This window comes from Cebidichthys violaceus, unplaced genomic scaffold (genome assembly GCF_023349555.1).
Source record: "Cebidichthys violaceus isolate CVI_PGR_0920_01 unplaced genomic scaffold, fCebVio1.0.p SCAF_25, whole genome shotgun sequence".
Lineage (NCBI taxonomy): Eukaryota > Metazoa > Chordata > Actinopteri > Perciformes > Stichaeidae > Cebidichthys > Cebidichthys violaceus.
In genome coordinates, this window is record NW_027176428.1 from 1,013,721 (window position 1) to 1,036,988 (window position 23,268).

The 23,268-nt window shown below is 44.8% G+C and overlaps 1 protein-coding gene across 2 annotated transcripts in view; it reads left to right on the forward strand.

Moving 5' to 3' along the window:
- Window positions 1-375: 375 nt before the first annotated feature.
- Window positions 376-23,268, forward strand: part of cdh4 (cadherin 4, type 1, R-cadherin (retinal)) — a 178,819-nt gene continuing 155,926 nt past the window's right edge. For both annotated transcript variants that reach the window (XM_068720325.1, XM_068720326.1), the window contains exons 1-2: window positions 376-603; window positions 1,822-1,933. In XM_068720325.1, coding sequence (XP_068576426.1) covers window positions 550-603; window positions 1,822-1,933 — 166 coding nt within the window. In that variant the 5' untranslated portion in view covers window positions 376-549. The remainder of the gene's footprint in view (window positions 604-1,821; window positions 1,934-23,268) is intronic.

The window sequence follows — 23,268 nt, forward strand, 5'->3', positions numbered from 1 at the left end:
AAGCTCATAACCCGGCAGCTCTTGCCGTACTTATACCGTGGATCAGGGGCAGAGGGGGTAACTGGGGTGTGAAATAGACTCCAGTTAGCTGATGGACACGTGAAGGGACTCGCATGGTTGCTCGTCACTCACACCGCCGGACCCGCCTTTGCTCCATTTGAAGAGAAAATATGAATCTAAATAGCCCGGAAAATGCGTTTTTCTTTTTTTTCTCCCTCCCTACAGAGCCCAGCAGCGCACGGGGCGTCATCACAGGGAGTCGTCTGAGGTGCAGATAGCGCGCACAGCCTTGCCCGCTCCGCCGTGCGGTAGGAGGGGTTGTAGTGACGCTGCTATCCAATGGGCACCGGCTTCCTCCGGACAGAGCGCAGCAACCCCCTGTCTCAGCGGCACTTTTGCGCCAGACAAGTAGGGACGGTCGTTCGCTCAGCACCCGAGAAGAAGAAACAGGGCTCCGGGAATTACTGAGGTGCCTTTGGCGAAGAAGACTTCATCTCTTCCTCTTATTTTTTTTTTGTGTGTCTCCACATAACACGCGAGTTCGCAAAGATGAACGTTGGCTGCGTCATCCTGGCGTGCACCTTACTTGTGGGCGCATCCTCGGTAAGATGAGTTCGTTTCTACGCGTCTTTCCGGCTATCGGTACAGTGGCAGTGCTGCACTGCTGTGGCGCTTACTCACTCGGGCTTTGCAGCGCGCCGTGTGAGCCCACTAAAGTGTCTCTGTCTGTCTCTGTGTGTGTGTGTGTGTGTGTGTGTGTGAGAGAACGACTCACTTTCCCCCGCAGCGCTGCGCTAAAGGCAACATGATGCGTGTAATCGAGCTTAATTTGGCGACGTTTAAGGTCAAGAATATTTTTGTTTTAACTGCAGTGAAAAAAAAAAAAGAAAAGAAAGAAAGTCAGAGGCAACTCTGTTCGCCAGCCTCCCCATCCTCTCGCCCAAATAAGCTGCAGTGCATTATTGCAGAGGACAGTGGTTTCTGGAGGGGCTTCTCGTTCTGTTGGCTGCGATCAACTTCGCTTCACGTTACGCACCGTCATTTCTCCCGCTCCACACATCATTAATTAATGGCTCACTTGACGACTCGCTTTTTTTGGTTTAGTGCTTGTTTAAGAAGGATGATTTTAAGGGACAAAAACACGAATAGCTTACCTTACTTTATTTTCAAACTTATGCAAATGATGCTCTATAATCAGCTTGATTTCCTAGATGTCTGCAGTGGTTTGTTGAGCTTTGTTCACGTGCTGTCAGGGAAACATTGGGTCGCCTGTATAATGCAACAAAGTGCAACATATTTCCTTTACAAAAACACAAATTGATGTGTGATGAATGAGGTGGTTTTTTTTGTGTGTGCTGATGGTGCATTCTGTGGTGAATGAAATGCCTGCCGGAGGAACCTTGTTCCTGCAATGTGCATATAAATCAACAGTATAATTCAAAGCATCTTTCTTTGGTCTCTTTCACACATGCACACACACTCTGTGCTCTCTCTCTCTCTCTCTCTCTCTCTCTCTCTCACTCCAGTCAGCAGGCAGTATGGACGTTTAGGTCCAACACTAGCCACAGTCATCACCGTTCTAATGATTCATCATCGACGTCATTATCATGACTTGTGTGATAATTTTTTATGTCGCTCAACGTACGATGGCAACATCTGTAATGGCTATTATTATTACACACTGTGAAAGTGCAGCGTGCTGTTTTCGTCTGAACCAAATCGTGGTCACGCGAGATTCAATATCAGCCTGATCAGATCGTGACCCTGTGGCTGCGAGTCAATTTGCCAGTGCTTAACAGCCCTTCTCCTTTTCTTCCTCAGGGGAGTAAGGCGGGTCTGGCCCTCAAACCCCCGTGCAGACCAGGCTTCTCCCAGAACTTCTACACGGTGATCGTCTCCAGAGACGCGCTGCACGGCCAGAGCATTCTCAAAGGTAAGCCCGCCGCTGCTGGACCTCGTTCATTGACTGAGGATGTTTTTTTTTTCTCCCCTGCCCAGATGTGTCCCCCAGACCTCATGGTGTGATTGAGCGAGTGAGTGTGTGTCTACACACACATGTGTGTGTGTGTGTGTGGGACATATATTATGGCGCGTGGCTCTCCATCACTCCTAAAGAAGGTCACACCACTCTCTGGTTGTGACTGTGCAACATAAGCAGCTCATCTTGAGCACAGACGTGCATGCGTTCAAGCACAAAGATCCAGTTGTGAACATGATGATGATGATGATGCAGCTTGGATTGAAAAAAATAATAATCTTGGGATATGATTAAACATGACGTGACAGCCGGTGTGTAATACATTCTGTTCAAGAACTGTCATTTGATATGGAGTTTCACTCATGAAGGAACACCTAAATTACACTGATTGCAGTAGAACACCCCCCCCCCCCCCCCCCCCAATACATTACTTTGTTTTTTGATTGACTAAGCAGCAGGCTGCTAAAGCAGAATCATTTAAATGGCCTGTTCCCGACTCTGCATGTTTGCAACTGGAAGCCCAGAATTTTTCTTTTTTTCCCACCGTTCGGTGTAATAGACGATCCGGGCCTTTTTTTATTCTTTCTGTTCTTTCGGAAGAATTCAATTCTGTTTTCATTCGCTTCGTTTCCTTCCAGAGCAGGCAGTGGGCTGGATCTGCTGTGAGGTTCATCTCCTGCCATTTAAAATGATGCCGTAGTTTCATCAGCGCGTCTCTTCTGTTTGCTGGTGAATCTTTGCCCCAAAAATCCCGCTCTTTCACATCCTAGGGTCCTAATTTGCATAATTGACGGACGAACAACACCTTAGACGTTAACCAGGAAGTGCTTCTATAACATATTTTATCTCAACCTCTTGGATGAGGACTGCTTCAGCATTGTGCTGATTTTCACAACTTGTTTATTAGAAATATGAGCCCAGTATTAAGTTTGTTCTGCACTTTCTCCTTTTTATTTCCTCTCACCTATTTTCGACACTGTTCCTCACACTTGCGGGCAACAGCTCAACACTGTACAATAACCTCAGCTCTCCCCTGACACGTTGCCTATATGGCCAAATACACTATTTGTCTATTATTAGGTGAAATGCGGTTTGCCAGGAGGAAATGGCCTTCTCATTGTAACAGCTGTTTGAGCATTTTCCCCGGCTGCGGGCAAAACAATTGGCTTATTCTGGAGGTTATTTAGTTATTTAGGAGGCTGACAAGGACAGTGCAGCCGGTCTTTGGGGAGCGAGTTTGCCTGAAGGGGCTCGGCGCTCAAGGCTTCTGCCTGTTTGGAAATGGGTTCAGGCGTCCTCACTGACCCAAACATTGTTAACAGAGAATGACGTGTCCGGACAGATAACATATGTCGGTGCCTCCTCCGTGTTTCTGTGCGCACACACACACACACACACACACACACACACACACACACACACACACGTGACATGTCCTGGTGTTCATATTAGCTGCTAAAAAAAGGTTACAGCACAGCTCAACTGCATCAATTTGATTCACCTTGTGCGCTACATCAGCAGCCTTTTGCTTTGGTTCTGTCTGTCTCTGTGTTTGCTCTTCGTGGAAATCAATCTGAAAGCCGTGCTGTCCTCCCAGCTGGCCACTCAAAGGGACAGTGGCTGCAGCAGCTTTACAGTAAGTTCTCGTGCGATGATGAATGTGCGGGGGGATAGCCTCACTGAAGGTCCTGTTTTCTAGACAGTGGGATACAAAGCGGTAGGAAGCTTTAAATACCAACGCCACAATATGTATAACCCGAAACTGTCACTTTACAAGAAAACAAATGGACCGGGGACGAGATGAGGGAGGGTCTGGGACGCTCCAGAGCCGGCTATAGGGGGCTTGCTGGGCCGCTGTGGTCCGTGGCTGTTGTCTCCCTGGAGAGAGAGACAGTGAGCGATGGGGGGAGGACTAAAGAGCTGCGGCCCAGCAGATGCAGTGTGAACCAGGCCTCTTGTTTCCAGTCGCTGAACAATGTGTGGACCGCAGCAGCTTTCATCACGCTGCGGTGGAAGGGGGAGTTGTTTTTCCTCTGTTTTCTCGTTTGGATCACGTACGGGTACTTTGGGTCGCATTAACATTTTGGTGTTATTTTAGTTCATTTAATGTGTTAGAAAAAATGCCTTGGTGCTCTTGCTGCATACGCCTTGTACACCGTTGTGTGTGTGCTTCAAGGACCAAACAGGTGTTTTATCTCACTTTCCATTAGTGCTGACCTTTGTCCAAGTGTTTTTCCTTTTTTAAGGAAGCATCATCGGAGAAAGTGTAGAGTTGATGTTGCAGTTCATGGCCTTAAACGTCTCGGTCATTAGGGCGCTCCTACCTGCAACTGTATCTGCATTACTGCACAAAAAGACCAAAACACTGATCGTTTATTTGACATGGTTAGGAGCCTATGAAGGAGGTGACTTTTCTCAACCCACAAAGGATCATGTTATTCTTTCTTCACTGATTTCCCCCCTTTTAGACTCAAGACCATTTAAAGCCCCAAAAGTGCACTCAGCAGTACAACAGCAGTGTGGGATGTTTAATTTGAATCTAATGGAGAGTTAAAACTCCTAAAACATATATAAACCAACCACATACAAACCAATGCTACTGCACCAACATTTAAAAATCTAAAACAAAACAGCATGCCGTTGATCCGCAGGGATTTAAATGAATAAAAACATTGGTACAGCCCTTAAACCTTGCTTCTTTTCCATATAGTGTCCCCTGTAGGTAACGCGAAGAGTCTGCCCAAGACTTGAAAGGTCATTTTTGAATCGTAATGCATCATTCAGGGCCCCCTTCGGTCATTCTTTTGCCAGCTTTACAGGTTAAAACGGCTGTTATTGCTTTGTGGTTGACCATAAAAGACCTTTGTTGAACTAAGTCCCAAATCTCCGCGCTGCCGCTAAGTTGCGCTGAATAAATCATCCCATGCTCCCATGGAGATGTTTGTCTGAGAGCTTGGTCGGGATTGGAGGGGGAGGCCGCGGCACACAGGCGAGCAGACAGCCGGGGCTTCGAGTCGCGGTCCGTGCAGATTCCCGCTGTGGGCAGATAAGCCGTGAAAGGAAATATTCCAGTGATTGCACATCGCTGTGTAAACCATCACCTCGCTCCAAGAGCCGGAACAGACACCTAGGAACACGGACAAGAGGATGTGGCCTCGGCACAAAAGAGATTGATTTGAAATACAGTTCAGTCATGAAGGTGTCTCTTTAAGTCACTGTCAACGCATATTTGAAAAGCCAGCAGTGATGAGTTTCACCCTTTGCCCCCGGCCAGTCCTGAGAGACCGCGAACAACGCTGCTCTGTGTGATTTCTAGATGCCCGTCTTCACTGAATATTTTGCTTCATGTCGCCAAGATTATATGACAAAGAAAATGACTTTGATGGATTTTACTGGATTGGAGAAACCTTGTTTTGGGAGAGAAATCAATTTCAGTTTCTCACCGTCAGGCTTTAGAAATGCAGCAGACGGCCACTTTGTTGTTGGCAAAATGAGATTAAAAAAAAAAAAATACTGATGATACCTAAATGTTTTCTGGCAGACAGCATCTCAAGATGTGTGTCGTCCTTAACCAAGCACACGATATCTACAAGGCCCTTTCTGAGAGAATGGGCTTGTTTTCATTTTCTGTCCCCGCGTCTTGTCTCGTGAATCAGGAGGAGACGAACTCGCTCTGTGAAGAAAAGAATGCGCATTCGCTCCCTTCGTCCCAGGGTTTTTAATTTAAAAGTGGGCCTTTCCATTGCAGTTAAAAATTGCACACGCCGTACTTTAATCTAAAAGATTAATTTGAGGAGGATCACGCCTCCCATCAGCTATACGCTCTCGGCGTGGATTTCCTTTTGTTCAATTCCCTAAAAGTTACACACACACAAAATGACTTGTAACACGACCCCAATTAGACTCTCTGGCAAGGAGCCATATCTGCTTTGAGACAGCCAGCTCGGCGTTCGCTGTGCTGTGGAGCACTCCTGACTCCTAACCTACTATCCAAAGTGACAGGGCTTTCATAAGTACGTCCAGCACTGAGAACTGAGGTGGGGTGTGGGGGTGTGGGATTACGTTTCCAGGCATTTGATAAGCGGGATGCCATTTTCCCTCTGACTCCCGAACATCTCTCTTGTCCTCCAGAGAGTCTTTCATCTCTGCAGCCAGGACCTGCAGTCTGTGGCGAGCTGATAGAATACAGGTACAGAAGATGAGCCACATCATTTCTCTTTATCTCACCTGCCTTCTTACCAAACCACGCTATGCTCCCATATCCCTCAAACTCCCTGCAACATGACATACATGCTGAGCCAATTCCATCAAGCAAGCCACCCAAGATATAGTACATGCCACAGCACAATCCTTTTCATCCTGTTTTGTAGTCATTTTCTCACTGGAGGTAGTGAGTAAAAAAAAAGAGGAGAGGGGGGGGTGTTTGATAGACGGGAAACCGGCTGTCGGAAGAAATCTTATTGCCTGTTGTCGGGGCTTCCATGTGAATTTTATTAGTTCTAGTGCACTGATCTCCACTGAGCTCTTCTCGCTGTGTACTGGTATTAGCTTTAGTCTGATGGTTGGTCGCTGGGTCATGGCACGCGCTCTCATGGAGTTTCATTACAACTCGGATGGTTCCGTTGCCTTATGATCGGCAGCCCGCTGACAGACGGCCATGGTTCATCTCCATCTCGTTGCGAGCAGACGTGAGAAGCTGCCGGAGACTCCTGCTGCATTTTTCAGAGCGCCTCTGTTTGCTGTGTGAGATTACGCAGCGGATCTACAGTTCCTGACAAAACAGAGGTGGGCTAATTGTGCCCCGAATTCTGACCTTCAAACGGAGCTTACCGCGATGTTATCAGACCTCATCAGACCTCAACCGCCAGCTCATGCGGATGCAGGCGCTGGCGGCTGTGGGTTAAATCATGGAGTTATTATGAGGGGGAAAAAAGAAGAAGCCAGGCACTTCTGATGGTGTAAGCCAAAAACAGAGAGTCCTTGGCAAGGGATTAACGGATAAGAAAGAGACTGTTGGAGGAAGAACTAGAGACTACTGTACTTCTGGAGTTGAGACATGGGCAAATTTAGGGAGAACAATTAAATCAAATTCATGGACAAAGCTTAAAGTGGTGTTTCTTTGGCATTTCTCAGAAACTGCAAATTACAATTTAACCTTCCTGATGGATGCCTCTCTTTACATGCACTATCAAAGAAAGTAGCAAAAAGCAGTGTTTCGAAGAAATGAACACCATGTCTACCGTCGACGACCTTGTATTCTCTGAATACTATTTGTATTATTTATCGAAAACCTTCCTTTAATTGGCCGCCCTCCTTCACAATCAATGTGTAATAGCGCTTTGTATCTCGGTGTCCTTTAACGATCGGTGGCCTTGATCAAGACCCTATTGGCTTTTGTTGTTGCAATCCAGAAATTAATTAATTAATTTTCCCACCAGGAGACCTCAGCCTCACCTTTTAGCTGTAAGTGTTACCCACGATCTACCAGTTCATTACAATAACCCCCCCCCCCCCCCTGCAGGATTTACATGAGACTGAATACAAATCAGGTCTTCAGCATTGAAGTTTCTTCAGCTCAAATTACTCACATGCATGTCATCCTGCTTGTTTGCATGACAATGCACACTTCAGTGTCATTGAGGTGGATTATTGGATGGTAATTACTACAATTAATATGAAAAAAAAAGATAGGGCTTTAACTCTGCAAGAGAAAGTGAAAAGAAGCGAGTAAGAGCTCTGTGCAAACCTCGCCTGTCAGAAGGTAATGCGGAAAAATCTGACTTTGAACAAATTTTCCATTTCCGTTATCATCAGTCTGAAATTGTGGCTCTTCAAAGCCGCGATTGGCTTTGAGTCGTTCCGAGCTTTCTTCCCCCAAGAAATGAAATACATTGGGAGATACAAAGCCAGAACTGACACACTGTATAAACCACATTTGACTTTTATTCATCTACCCATGTGACCGTTACCAGCTGGTCGAACGCCATCAAGCCACTGTCACAGTAAAGCTGGTGGGATCACACACCATCACCGTCCAACTCATCACAAAACGAGCTGTCCGCCGCCTTAACGCCACAAACTTAACTCTGCAGTTTAAATAATTGCGCGAGACGTTTGTACACTTGGAGCACTTTGTCTAGTGGGTCGTTTGATGCTGCTGCTGCTTTCCCTACAGGTGCTGGTATTTTATCTATGGCACTCTAATGTGTTGGATTTTATTTTACTCATTCGTTTTATGCTATTATGATTATTCTATGGGTATGGGTATTACCTGTTTTATACTTTGTTTCATGTATTATGTTCTTTCTCTGTCTCTAAGTGAGCTCACTAAGGCAAATTCTAATCAATCATGTTGTTATGACAAAGTATTTGATCCAGCCTTAACCGTGGCTAATGTTAGCAAGCCTGCTAAGAAGACAACATGTCAATAAGACAAACAAGCCATGTGCTCATTTTACAAAATGCGAGGAGCTGCGACAATCTATAAGAACCTCCACCTCTTGGTCAGCTGCACCTCTTTTTCTTTCCCCTCCCCCTCCCCCTCTCCACTCCAGAGTCAGGGGCTCAAAGTGACACTTTATTGATGAATCACGGCCAAGCGGTTTGACCTTGCGTCGCCACTTGACCTCTCATGTTCTCCAACACTCATATCCTCAGTCTGCGACACCAGCGGAGATGAAAAAAAAACGGCCCAATCAAACTGATTTACGTTTGGCTTGACTCAACACATAGATCCTTCTAAGCTGCTGAACGCATCTCCAGAGGGCCTCTCTGTGTTGTACTGTACAGCCATTTCTGAAGCCACGGGGCTTTTGCTATTCTATCGCCTTAATTAAAAGACTGCACTGTCAAGATGCCTTTGTTCTACAAACTCCAATATCAAAAAGGTCCCTTGCCAGAGAGCAGCTTGTGCTCTACTTTGTCCTTTGGATTAATTCCGCTTGGAATCCATGTTTGATTAGGGTGCCTGCATGCTCTTGTTTTTACCACGTTTTCTTGTTCATTTTTGCCTAATGCGTGAACACACAGTTGTTTATTTATATGCAAACACAGTATACGTTGTGCATGTGTTTGAAGGCAGCGCCCCATCCAGAGAGTGATTATCTTAAATGGAGAAATTAAAGGATTACAAACCAGCCCAGTAATCCAGCTGTCAATCTCACGGCTCATTAGTAAGCAAAGAAGAGGGACGAGGGAGAGAGGTGTACAGCAGAGAGAGAGAGAGAGAGAGAGAGAGAGAGAGAGAGAGAGAGAGAGAGAGAGAGAGAGAGAGAGAGAGAGAGAGAGAGAGAGAGAGAGAGAGAGAGAGAGAGAGAGAGAGAGAGAGAGAGATACCTGTTTATAGTGGTAAAGCTGTACACTTGTCAATCAAATAGGAAGGAAGGTTTTCTGTATTCCCATATTAATTAACAACTGTCATTTCTAAAACACCTCGGCATTTTCACTGAGATTTAACAGTAAAATTCAATTTTCCACCGACTGCTGAAATGCCAAAGAAATTACAGCGTTTATTAAATTGCACATTTCTGTGTTGATATTCAGAATGGCGGCTTTGATGTTTCTCACAATTTCGGTTTAAAATCAGATTATTTGCACTCTTGATTGCAGCTCCGCTCCACGCTCACAAGCCGGCTCTTGGAGAAGCAAACGTTGTCACGCCACTCAACTGCTCGGTTAAAGTGCATTACGCCGCATCAGGATGCACTGGAGCGTGGCTCCTTGCATTAGACTTTATTTTAAGGATTAAAACTGTTATTGTAACTCTCACTGGTGAAAACTTGCCAAGTGCTAGCAGAGTTTATTCAGGGCTTGTTTCACTGTCGCCTGCTATTCACCGTTTTAAATACCAAATGAAAGAGTGCAACTACAATGACATACACAGCAGCATATAAACTGTGTGTGTGTGTGTGCTGCAGATTAGCCTTGGAGTTGAAAGATATACAGCTTCTCTGCCATTTTTCACCAGGCGCTGAGGCACATAAAAGAAACAGTTTGGGAAACGATGGCACCATAAAATAAAATAGAAACACAAATCCTGACTCCATCATGGAGAAAAAAAAGGGATTGCATCTCCTATGGTGGTAGCGCTTTTTGGATTTGATTGTATCAATTTGCTGTCTATTTTGATTTAAAAAGCGGGCTGTGTGCAGGCTTATTTGCTCATGCACGGTGACTTGGGGATGCCCACTGCTGGGAACTATTTCTTAGGCAGCTCATCTCCTCTCATTTGATTTGAAACTCTCCATTCTCTTTCCAATTAGGATTTAGAGGAAGCTGTTTCTTTTTATCTTGTTGTCATGTTATAGACGAGGTTTCTGTGTGTATTTCTGCTAAGTGCGCGTTGCCCCCTGAGTAGTGACTGGCTTGCTTTGTTGAAAAAAAGCTGCGATTGTTACCTACAACAGAGGGAACTCGGTCACACTTTGCACAGTCTGTCTGTTTGAAAGAGCTCATTCTGGCTAGGATTCAGATGGCTGATTTGGAAATCACAATACAGGACCATGCTCCATCCTGTTATGATGCAGATTTGTCTGTGGGAGGCCGACAAATCTGCAAATATGCTTTGCTGACCAGAATAAACAGAAGATATTCTGCCGTAGAATAGTTACGACTTAATCCTTTCGGTTTCCTGTTCTCTCACATTACCAGCTTGAATGTCAGAGAAAGAATTTAATCTTTTTATGTTTTTATTGCTTACTTTGCTTTCTTACCATGAGCACATTATCTCAGCTGTCTTGTCTGTCTCTCTCACTCGAAACCTGCGGGAGCTCACCATGCAACCTCTGACTGCCTCCCTTATGAATCCCATTTCCTCAAAGACTATGACACCAAACAAAGCGCCACACACTGATTTATATTTAGAGCTGCATTCACACAAGAGCAGTTCACACACGCACATATACACACACTTTAACACTTGCCGTATATTAGATTATAGTAGCAGAGGCCCCTGTGGGTTTCTGCCCAAATGTTAAATGTGCTATTATACTATCAGCTTTGACCTCCTGTTGGGTTCGGTCTACATGATCATAATCCACCTGATCGGCAGACCTGTATACTTCTGATCTCTGCCGGGGAATGTGCACACGGTGAACCTGCCAGGGAACAAAAGAAGGAAAAAAAAAGATTATTTTGTTAATCTGATTGTGCCTTTTGTACCGGTTCTCACTTCCTGACGTATTTGTTTGTGAATTGGATAGAGGCGCACTGTAAATACCCACGAGAAGATTATAGCCATCGGCCAGCAGCAGTCAGAAATCCACCTGAAACATCATGCCAAAGATGTCCCAGTTGCACTCACAAATGTGTCTTTTGTTGTCTCTGCATGACAAGATGGAGTTTTTTTGTTTCTTCAAATATGCTTAAGCTTGACGTTTGGCATACTCGTCTTTACTTCGTAAGAGCCTGGTAATTCAAAGAGGTACAGAAGAAAATCCGGGGTTGAGAGCCCACTTTTTTTGATTGAAATATGGGAGCAAATCAATAGAGCCCTCCTTTTCTGCTGGCAACGTGCAACGCAGACACATGCTGGTTGCATCGATCACAGCTTCAGAAGAATCACAGTTTTCCTCCCTTGCTCCACTCTGTCTCTCTCTGTGTGCCTCCCCCCCCCCCCCCTCCCCTCTCCATCTCTTTCTCTTGTCTCTTTTCTCTCCATTGCCTCGTATAGGTTTTCAGATAAAAATAATAGCTCTGAGAACCAACAGAGAAGAGAGGCATAGAGGAGGAGGAGGAGGAGGAGGGGGGGGGGGGGGGGGCGGTGGTGTTGGTGACAGTGTTTGCGCTCTGCACCACAAACCGACAGTAAGACAATAAGAGGCAGTCTGACTAACTATGGCCTCTGGGAATAGAAGCCTTCTTATTGCCATAAACAGAAAATTTAGCCTGGGTAAAAGAAAAACAGAAAAAAATAACGGATGCAGCCACATTACTGTGTCATTATGATTACAACCACCACAGGGCTGTGGCAAAGTGAATGATGGCTGTTCCAGCCAGGCACCTATTTAAATGCAGCGTCAAATTTATAGCTGTGTAAAGCAATCCAACATCAAGGCTAAGCCAAATGATGACACGTCAGAGCTGCCACGGACAAATGAAAGATGTTGGCCACCAGCTCTGTCGTTTGGCGCTCAGTTATTGCTGGAGCCTGCGTCTGTTATAAGCAGAGAGCTTGTTATGCTGATGGAATTTGCATACAGTATCTCACGTCTGTACCTAAACATGCAGGCTTTTGATTTGCAGCCCACAGGTTACGGGCTGAACATGCTGCAGTCATTTCTAATGTAGCCGTCTGCGCTCTAACTAGACATGGAAAGCATTGAACAGCTCTCTAAAAGTATCATTATGAAGCCGAGAGTTAAACGTCCTGGCTGAATAAGCTGTGCTGCCCTTCAGGGCCACAGGCCCACTGTGTATAACTCACCTGTCATGAATAAACATCCACCGTCCGTGGATATCTGGTGGGTTTTCTGATTTCATGTGGTGATTCACAGCTTAATTTGCATTTCTTGTTATGCCTTTCCTAGATTATATTAAACTATTGGAACGCCACGTGATGCTTTGACGATGACAACGTTTCTGCCTGTTATTTTTAACCGATAGCTTTTCCTGCTTGGGTCAGGCTCAAGGCCCGTAGAGCTCATTATCGTAGAGCTAGGGTGGATGTTGGCAACAATACAAGACCCTCTTCCACCTTCAGGCCCTGCAGCGTGTTAGTTGAAACACGAGTGAGGAATTGGAGGAAGGCCTGAGCATCAATGCTGCCATGTGTGTGGCCAACATAGTAAGCTGCATAACGGTGTATACTATAGAAGTAAAGAATTAAACTGTGCGACACTTACAAAGGCATTGAACATGTGCTTGGTATCAGGTTGTACAGAGTAAATTTCCATGGCGATCCTGTACTCTCTTTGATGTTGAGCCGTTGTAAAGATGTTAAAGTCATTGTAATATAATACAAGTTGTAAAAAACGAGTTGTTATGTTGAACACTTAATGGCTGAATGAATGAATACTGAAGTCTTAACCTCTGGTGGATGTTTTTTAATATTAGGCCTGTATATCATCCACAGTGGCTCTAAATGGACGAGTAACAATTGTTCCTTGCTTGAACATTTGCACTAGTATCATATTTGACACTTGTGTATAGTCCAAATTAGTCCAAATCATGTTAGACTTGCTGCCTTTCACTTTTTAGAGTCGTGTTAGTGTTAGGGGGCAGGCCCTGCCCTGTTTGCTAAACTTAGCCTAGCTTACTAGCTTAGCCTAATGTAACCCACAGTAAACACAGCCCCGCTAACAATTAATGGTTTGTGTTACCTATTGACCTCTGCAGATTAACTGTATATTTTAGCGAGTAGTATATCTATGAGTGAAAATAGATTATCGATGTTTACGTTTCCTTATAACTTAACCCCGAGGCTTGATAGCCTGATAGCGATAGCACTAGCATAACCGTGCCACCTTTTATCCTGGGAAACTGGGATTTCTTGACAATTTTTAAACGCAGACCTGGAGATAATTATTCAGTGTTTTGTTCTGGTGGTTTGGTTATATTATTAAGTATTGCTTTAGGATATTTAGTTGTAACTTGCTGAGAACTGTTGAATGCCTCTCTGCACTTGTGACTGTTGTTGAACAACCTGAATACTGAATATGTTGAGTGTAGTTAACAGATTTTGCATTCTGTCTCATTTATATTTATCCGGCCAAAAATGTTTGTCACACAGGGAAAGTGTGAGCTGCCATTTTAACAGGAAAAGTAATTAAAAGAAATAGCTGCAAGCTGAGAGGTTCAGCCAATTAAACTGCAATAACTGCTTTTAAGGCCCTGCCTACAGTCGTTGTAACAGTTATTTTACTCCTAGTTAATCGCAGTAAACATGTGAATACTTGCACTTCAATCCTAACACGGCGTGTATTTTTCATTGTAATTTAAACAAATCTTTGTATTCATTTCTCAGCTGCCAACAGGTGGAAAATGCGAAAGAATTGCTAACTTTGTCTTGTTAGGCATTAACAGAGACTGGCGGTGCCAACATGTAAGCTGTACACTGCAAGTACTTAAAGATGCTGTTTTTACAGAAGTCTCTTAATCATCAACCCCCCTCCGGTTATTCACATATTTAATATGCAGAAGCCACATTTGGCACATCATTTTAACTGTATGCAGACAAATTCTTGCCTTAGATATTGTAAAGATGTTAGTGACCATCTACACACACACACACACACACACACACACACACACTGACTGACTGACTGACTGACTGACTGACTGACTGACTGACTGACTGACTGACAGAGAGAAAAGATAATTTTATTTGCCGGTGTAATTCTATCAAGCGAAGGCATCAGTAATGGATTACACATGGATCACTAAGCCCCCCTCCCCGTTTTTATTTTCTCCCTTTCTTCCCATTGGAAGACTTTTAGATCCAATTTGCAGTCCTCTGTGTGCCTGCGTTGCCATCTTCCTCGACTTCAGTGTTCAATGTGTTCTTCAGCCTGAAGCTCCGTGTGAACTTCTCTTCACACTCCCGAGATTATATCTGTCATTCCGGGCAGAAACGGAGCAAATGGGATAAGATGTTGGCAGTGGACATGCTTTTTTCACTGTTTTACAGAACATATGATACACGGTATACATATATATGTATTTCTGCGTGCCTACATGCCGGTATGTGTGTGCGCCCGCATACTTGAGCTTCCCACCCTGTTTTCCATAATCTTACCACACACCACCACAAGTCAGAAGCAGGGCCCTTGCAGGCTGCATTCTAAATACTCTCAAGGCTGGAGGCAAAGCAACATGAATTTCAATGAATTATTAAACAGGATTATTTATTTACTTCCTCTGCACCCTGAACCACCTAACTGGCAAATCTACATAGCATTTCCTTTCGAACCTGTGGCACATTTGTATGCATAATTTACTCTCATGGCTGAATATTTTCTTTAGGATGTCGAGTTTAGTCTACTCCCCGAACACCTTTGGGAATCGGCCCGGTGGACTTTGAATTGTGTTCAACTGTTATTCTAATGGACTTTGATTGTACATTGCACTGCACTTATCTTCACAGAGAGATTGAAAAGTCAATTTGCATTATTTGTCTTGTGGCCATGTGGTGCCTCTGAATGTTGGTTCGTTTTAGATAAATGACATTGTGTGTAGCAAGTGGTGGTGTTCAGGCTGGTGAGGATGTGCCAAATGTATGTGTGTGTGTGTCAGACCGTGTTGGCAGTGGGAGAAAGAGATGAATAAGCGAGCAGAGGACTGGAGCCCCCGCCAGCCTGCGAGACTGCAGATGAGTCAAACCTCCATCCATTCACATGGAGCTCTTCACGGTGCGGTGACGACATGCTCCCGCCGCCGCTTTGTCTGTCACAATTGCATCGACATAAAGTGCTGCTGTATACTGTAGTTTCCATTAACAGATTATTGTGCCATCTTAAAGGCGTGATTAAATATCTATCTAAACCTCCATGAGCAAACAACCTTGGTTTTATTATAAGGTTTAAATGAAAAAGAATCTCCCCGATCGCACGGTAAACATCATTATGTATTTATAAAACCCTGCCTTGGTTCATTAACGGCGCGGCACACATCAAACATTCTCTCTTATTAGCGCCTTAATAAATGGCAAAAAGGCCACTTGTAACTGAGGCTCAGAGTGTGTGACCTATGCAGATAGCATGCAGATGTAAGTGTAAATCAAGGTAAATGAGATGACGCCTCCGTTCCTGCTGTCTGCGCCAACCTGCACAGGTTTTCTTTTTGTTACCATTCATCCATTTTTGTAAGGTGTGTGTGTGTGTGTGCGTGTGCGTGTGTGTGTGTGTGTGTGTGTGTGTGTGTGGTCAGAGACATCAGCAAGACTAACACTGCAGTGATGAAGGATGCAGCTGGAGGGCAGTTAGATAACAGCAGGATCCTCCTGATATTACTGCCAGGGGTGCAGCATGTGCCTGGTAGAAATATGAGTGTTCTGTATCAGGGCTGAATCGGTTAATGAATGGACCCCTCAGGGCTGATAAATGCACATGAAATGTGGTGTTCTACAGGCTTTCTCTCTAAATACTGCCAGTCAGAGAGACAGACACCTTGTCTTCTACCAAGATTTACGATTATTGAGGAACTCTGTGTCCGTTTTACTTAAGGAGTGCTTTAGAAACTGATTATGCACTTAAAAATACACATGTGGCACATGTATTTTAATCTCTAAAAGATAAAAACATCCTGTGAGTCTTTGTAGTCACCTGGACAGCGTCATAATATACAAACACGTTTCTTTGCTCCCAGTACAGAAATTCCCGATAGTCTTTCACTCAAAATCTTGATTTGGATGTAATTTTGAAAATGCAAGACCAGAATTATTTTTTTTGCTGTAAAAAAAAAAATATGCAAAGATGAAATGTCAAGCGCAAATTTAATTTTCATTTGGTTGTGAACCCAGAAACCAATTCTCAGAGGGAGCAGAAGGCAAAACTTTAAAGATGACATCCCACTCAAAGGAAAGAGCTAACCCGGTTAGGGTTAGGGTTAGTGCGGCTGCAGCTGTACGGCTGCAGCACACGGATGCCACCATGACGAATAAAATCTGCTCTTTCTCGTTTATAATGACAAGCTCTCTGGTTTTAATGAGTTTTGTTTTGTCATTGGATCATATTATAATGATATGTTTTTGTATCCCCATTATTATGACACATCAACAGATTATATGGAGAACCATCTCATTAAAATGACACACCAACATCTTGTTATAAGGAGACACTGATTCCCAAAAAGATCAGTTCGTCAAATGGTGCAGTCAAAGATTCATTATGTCAATGATTTCATTATGTCTACCAAGACAAATAACTGTTCAAGAAGATGCTGTAACAGGCTTTGTGCATTAACAAAAAGTTGAACTTTTAGCAAGCTTTTAAAAGGTTTGTTGTTAACATTCGTTCAGAGCCGAGCTGGGCTTAATGGATTCATACGGTAAAATACCGTGATCCGTAATGGCAGAATCTCGCTGTGCGTCCTACATGCACTTATCTGAATTATTGAAGTCCGTCATTGTCAATTGCTCCGACTTGTTCTTGCTATAAGAAGAACAATACGAAAGAGTATTGTTGTTATGACGAACTAACTAATCATTTTATACTAGGAAAAGTTTTGTGTGTCGTTATAAGGAGAAAAGTTTCTGGTTTTAATGAAATAAGTAGCTGTAATAACAAGATAAACCTCGTGTCATTAATATGAGACATCGAGCCAATTATTTTTCTCCCGTGATTGCAGAAACACACCGCTGTAGCAGTTTGACCAAAGCGTCTCGAACTGCCCTTTGCTCATGCACTGTGGTGGAAGAAAGCGTTTCATCTCATTCATTACGCAGCCGGCGCAAAGCTGACCTCTGACCTCCGCTCCACTGCGCCTGGTCTGGCAAACCGGGTGCGTGCCATCCACTCCCCCACATGCACGGTATGAAGCGGAGTGGGGAAGCACAGGAAGTAGTTTGATGTGGGAGCTCTGGCGGCGGCGAGCACCACGTTCTGGGGTCTGGCAGGGGCTGCCCGCTCCTGGACGCCTCTTTGAAGTGCTGGTGGGAAGGTTAAATGCAGACGGGGTTGTATAATGGCTGGAAAGAGCTATGCTGTGTTGTCATATGTGGTCTTGTAAATGCTGCTGAATCAAATCCAACTGAGTGCCGCAGAGCTCGGCGTTACGTACACAAACATCAGAGAAAAGGTATTATTCGGGCCGACACGACGCTGAAGCACTCTGACATAATAGAATATAAAGGACGTGTGAGCGGAGTTGCGTTACATATCTCACAGGCCTCCTCCCTGTCATCACATGGCCACGCACTGCACCATCCACAGCAGGGTCTTAAACAGAGCAGGGCTGCACTGATGACATGCTGTCGAGGAGAAACAAGGCAAAGAGCTCGGCTGTGCTAACGCGGGCCGACAACAGCGCTGTTCCTGCTGCTTTCTGTATCTCAGCCTCTGTCCCAGTCCTTTTTTCTTTTTTTTTTCTTCATCCATTTGCCTATCCTCTATCTCTTCTACATCATCATTTTTCTTCCTGCCCCGCTCTTTGACATTTATCCTCCCTCCTCATTATTCACCGCTTTCTCCGAATGCACTTGTGGTGTGGTCTCTTGTCTAGCTTGTGTTGAACCTTTCTGCCTATTGTATTTGTTTTACCGAATCAAGGCCGCAACAGAGAGCTCCGACAGGCCTCTCCATCACGCTCGGCCTCGTGATTGATCTCAGATCGGCTTCGGGAGAGTGAGGACTTGCAAAACAAACAAACAGTGCTCACACAAGAGGCGCGGGAAACGGCTCGGCCACGCCAACATACGTTCCCCCAGGGATAGTTAACAGTGAAGTGAAAGCTAAACGGTGGAAGTTGCCGATGTTTGATTTAAGATGAAGCCATTTCCAGCACGTTTTCTCTGCTTTAGATGTGAGCACTCGCAGTAAAAGCCCTTTTATTCACACTTATTTAGATTAGGCTCCATCAGCCCATTAGCATGAATGCTGTGGCCCCTTGGCAAGAGTTTTACTTCTGACATCCAACTCAATCATTTATGCCGGCCCGTGCCAGTGTCCATGTCCAGCACAGAGAGATGGCACATGGGCAGGGGGGTGGCAGCCTGCCCCTCAGATGGCCTCACTACATTCGTATAAATCAGCAGCACAGTGCTGTAGACATCACATTGTGTGATGTAGGACAGCATTTACGTTGTCTACACGGTTTTCTGAGCTCTCTAAATCAGACGCTGTTGATTCATCAAGCTCTTTCAGCGCCATTACAAAAGATGAAACTGCCTCAGCTACTTGGGTTTGATTTGCTACATGTGTGAAATGGGATCCGAACTGCACCACCGTCTGCTTCCATTTGCACAGAGGGGCCCCTGTTGATAACAAATGATAACAAGAGAGATCTCAGAGGGATGTCTGAGTAACAGATTACACAGATTACTGTGACGCGGTGCGTTCAGAGTGAGCACTGTACTGAGGAGTGTGGACATGGAGGACAGCAGGCTTGTGTGAGACAGCAGAGGGCAATGAGAGGCGAAGAGAGGAAGACATTGAGGTGCACTGTACTGAGATACAGTTACTGTTTATCAGAAGCTGCTCTCTCTCTCTCTCTCTCTCTCTCTCTCTCTCTCTCTCTCTGGATTTAACTCCAGCCCTCTCTCTCTCTCTCTCTCTCTCTCTCTCTCTCTCTCTCTCTCTTCATTTCCCATCGCTTTCCCTTCATAATCTGCTCCACTTTCCATTGTTCACTAATGCCCTTTGACCTTTCGCCCCACTTACTGCTCTCCTGCATAAACATATTCCATTAACAGTAAGTTACATCATTCAGATAACTCTCAGACAGCCCCGTTAAGGTCAACTGTGTTGAACTTGAATTATACTTCTGCCAATTTTTTTTTTTCTTCATAATTGCATTCAAATAGGCTATGGGGGAGAGGCTCTTATTGCTATATGATATGACTCCCCTCTGGTTTCCCATTATCGTTGTTCGCTGAAATGCCACCAAATGTGACATTTAGACCATCCGAAGCTCTGTTACATTTCTGTGGGAAAAAAAAGAAGTGGTTTGGATTATGCATGATTAAACTGTAAAAGTCGCTCTCGGTGTACATATGAGGTCCACTATCTCTTCAGGAAGCGTTGGCTCGAGGCTATGCGGGAGTGGAATCCTTTCAGGGTAGAAACCAACAGTAGCTGAAACACTAAGTCATTACTCTTTAATTGAATTTGCAGTTACATTGTTTTTCCTGGTTATTTGCAGAACCATAGCAGAATCATTTCTCATCAGCGTAGGCATGTCAGCGAGAGTTGGTGTAGGGGGGGTCAGAATAGATGAGTGAGGTCATGAATTTCCGGCGTGGCGTGTCCATCCCCGAGCTCAGCGCATTAATGAGTGAGCAGAACTCTCTGACTGTCACTTTAGTATTGGAGCGTACACACACGCACACACACACACACACACACACACACACACACACACACAACAACAACAGCCCTTTCCCCGACGAGGGGAACGCGGTGCAGGAGGGCTTCAATTTGCTTCTCCTCTCCCACAGAGCTTGGCATTCAGCAGAGCGTTCCTTATTCAGAGAAAGCATCCGCGGCAAAATACAAACTAGTGCCATCTGCTTCATCTCCCTTTGCCTCCCCGCCACAAAGCAGATGATTATCAACTGGAGACTGCTCAGCTTCAGCGGAGCACTGGAGCATCTCAGCCAGCAACCAAAATATCAACTGTCTGGATTTGGGAACTTTTGACAAGTCGCAGGCTTCCTGTTTTGCACTTCTCTGTAATGTGGTTGTTCTCTCTACAGATGATCCATTGACATTTTAATGCAGTACAACACATTCTGAAATGCCGTGCATAATTACATTTTATGTAATACTCTGAATGCGTGCCTCTGTATTCTCCACTGTTAGCAGAAATGCCATGGTGATAATGGGCTGTATTGCGTCGAGGAACAGTGTGTGCTTTGAAGGATGATATTTTTGCCTTTCTCCTGCTCTGTTAGCACTGACGGACATTAATGGCAAAAAGGATAGCCAGAAACAATAGAGGACACTAGAAATGGAGACGACGGGGGTCCATTGATGCCCTCCTGTGCCTGTCTTTATAGAAAATGTGTCTCTCAGCAGGCCACTGTGTCACATGTAGTGTACAGCCAAGAGAGGCGCACACGAACACACCACGGCCTGTGGTAACGCATGCATCCTCTGATGATTGAGGGGGGGCAGCAGCAAAACGTATTTTAATCACTTCAAGAATGTTTTTACCACCAGAGAAGCCCTTTGCGACTGGGAACGGAAGCCGTTATCCACGTTAGTAGAGTTTCTGGTCTACCGCTGCCTCGAAATGTTAGTTAGTTTGTGTTACAGTGTGACTTTGGTGAATCCCAACTAACCCTTTAAAACATAGAAGTCACACAATAACACTAACTAACCGATCGATGCAGCGGTAGACCAGCAACTCCTATGTTCTGCAAGGTAAAATTAGCGTTTTTCTTAAAGGAGTCGGGTGCTCTAAAGAGAGCATTGATAGCATTGATGACGGTTCGCTAAAGCAGTGGACATTTTTTAAATATAGCTTACAAGTAAAATATGTTTTGTTGCTGCGCCCATCCACAGAAGTACATTGCTAAGCTTCTGTGTTGGTACCTGCTTTTCCAAACTGGGGTCATGCTGACCACCATCTTATGTAGTAAATACTCTGTAAGTATCTTATACAACCCCACTTCAAAACATCCCAACTATCTCTTTAAATATAAATCTGGTGTTATTTTAAATTGTTCTTATTATCAACAGATGCAATTTAAAGACCAAAACCAACATCGATGGAGTATTGTCTGTGTAACCAAAGCCTGAACTAGCGTAGCTCTCAATACACAATACAGTTCCATTGTTGTCCAAAAACTCTTAAATACACATCAATGAGCCTCACCGCTGCACTGGGTGTCATGCTCCTCTCCGTAATCAGAGTAGTTTGGATAATAACAGTGGACCACAAAGACTCCTTCGAGAGAGATTCCTTCGTGAAAACATCAATGCAGCATCATCCACTGTGACGTTCAATATGACAGCTTTCTCTTTTATTCAGATAGGTGGCCTTCTCTTTGTTTGTCACCCCCACACTGTTTGAGACAAGTGTATGTCCTGCCTGTCTTTACGCATACAATGGCCACCCTATCACAAAATGGATTTTCAATAGAAAAGTCTGCCTCCCCTCCGCCCTAATCCGATTTTCAGCCTATTTTCATGCCTTCTAAAAACCTTCGTCTGCTGCTTGGCTTGGCTGGTCCTTTTTTTTTCTTTTTTAACATCGTGGATCTGGGAGACAGGGATGACATGAGGACAGGGAAAGAAAGTGGAGCAGAGCGAGAGAAGAACAGGGACGAAGACATGGAGGGACAGAATGTAACGCAGCGAGACAGCCTCGCCGAACGAGAGAGACAAACCACGGGAGGCCACGTGGCCGCTGATACAGTAGTCTACACTGTCTCTCCACCGGGACTGGGAGCTGGGAGAAAAGCTGAATTTAAGCGGAATAGTTTAGGCAATAATTTATCCACCGCTCATATATGGAAAATGCAACACATGCCAGCAGACAGCCGCACGCGCGGCAAAACACACAAGTGTACACAAACAGAAAAACCGAGAGGGGAAATCAAATGAGGGGATTTCACAGTGAATCAATTATCAGTGCTTCCAAGCGTGTCAGGTGCTACGAGGTGAGCGCAAAGGGTGGCAGGTTGCACGGATTAAAGCCCGCAGATTTTAGACGGGTCAGGCTGTGGACCACAGACACGCAGGCTTATTTTGTACGGGTCGTTCCAACAAACTTGCGAGGACCTGGTAAGGTGATTTGACATCACCAGGTGACAGAGTCCAGGCTAAGCCCAGCAAGTTTCCAGCTGTCACTGTTTGGGTTCTTAGCGGAACAAGAGTGGGGATTGAGAGGAGAGCCATCTTTTCGCCAAGCCACGAGGAGGCACTGCACCGGAGCTATCTGCTGCCAATCCCCCTCCTTAACACTTGATGTGAGTGCGTATGTGGCGCGCGCGCGTGTGTGTGTGTGTGTGTGTGTGTGTCTGTGTGCGTGCGCGGGTGATTGCACATGTGTGCAGACACAGTGGGAAGACATCGCTATTTGCATGAGGTTCACATTCATTAACAGTTCATACTAGAGAGCATAATTAAAAGCTTGCTGTGTTTGTAATTACCCTGTAGCACCTGTTCCCCCGCTGCACGTCTTCTCTGCCCACAATGCAACACTCGCTATCACATTCCCTCGTAGGTGACGGGAAGGCCTCAGGGGCACAATTTATTATTTTCAAGTTAGATGAGATTCATAAAGTTTGAGTTTTGACTCATTAAAGCAAAAAAAGAGTCATTAAATGAGATCAGAGCAAGAACGTCGGGGCAACCCGAAAGCAATGCAAACAGCAGAGGATGCAAATATTTAAATGTGGCTAATCTAATATATATCCCGTTGTAGCACGATAAAACGGTGGAGGGTGTTAATGGAGACATAGTTAAACAACCAGCCGTGTGATAAAGTATTTCACATGCATGAACGTGTTCTTATACCTGCACACGCAACACACATGCATGCAAACATGACACAGATATGTGACATAACAGGACCGCCGGCTGCTCTTTAAAGGGCTCTGCATCTCTGATGTGTGTGTGTGTGTGTGTGTGTGTGTGTGTGTGTGTGTGTGTGTGTGTGTGTGTGTGTGTGTGTGTGTGGCATTTATATAA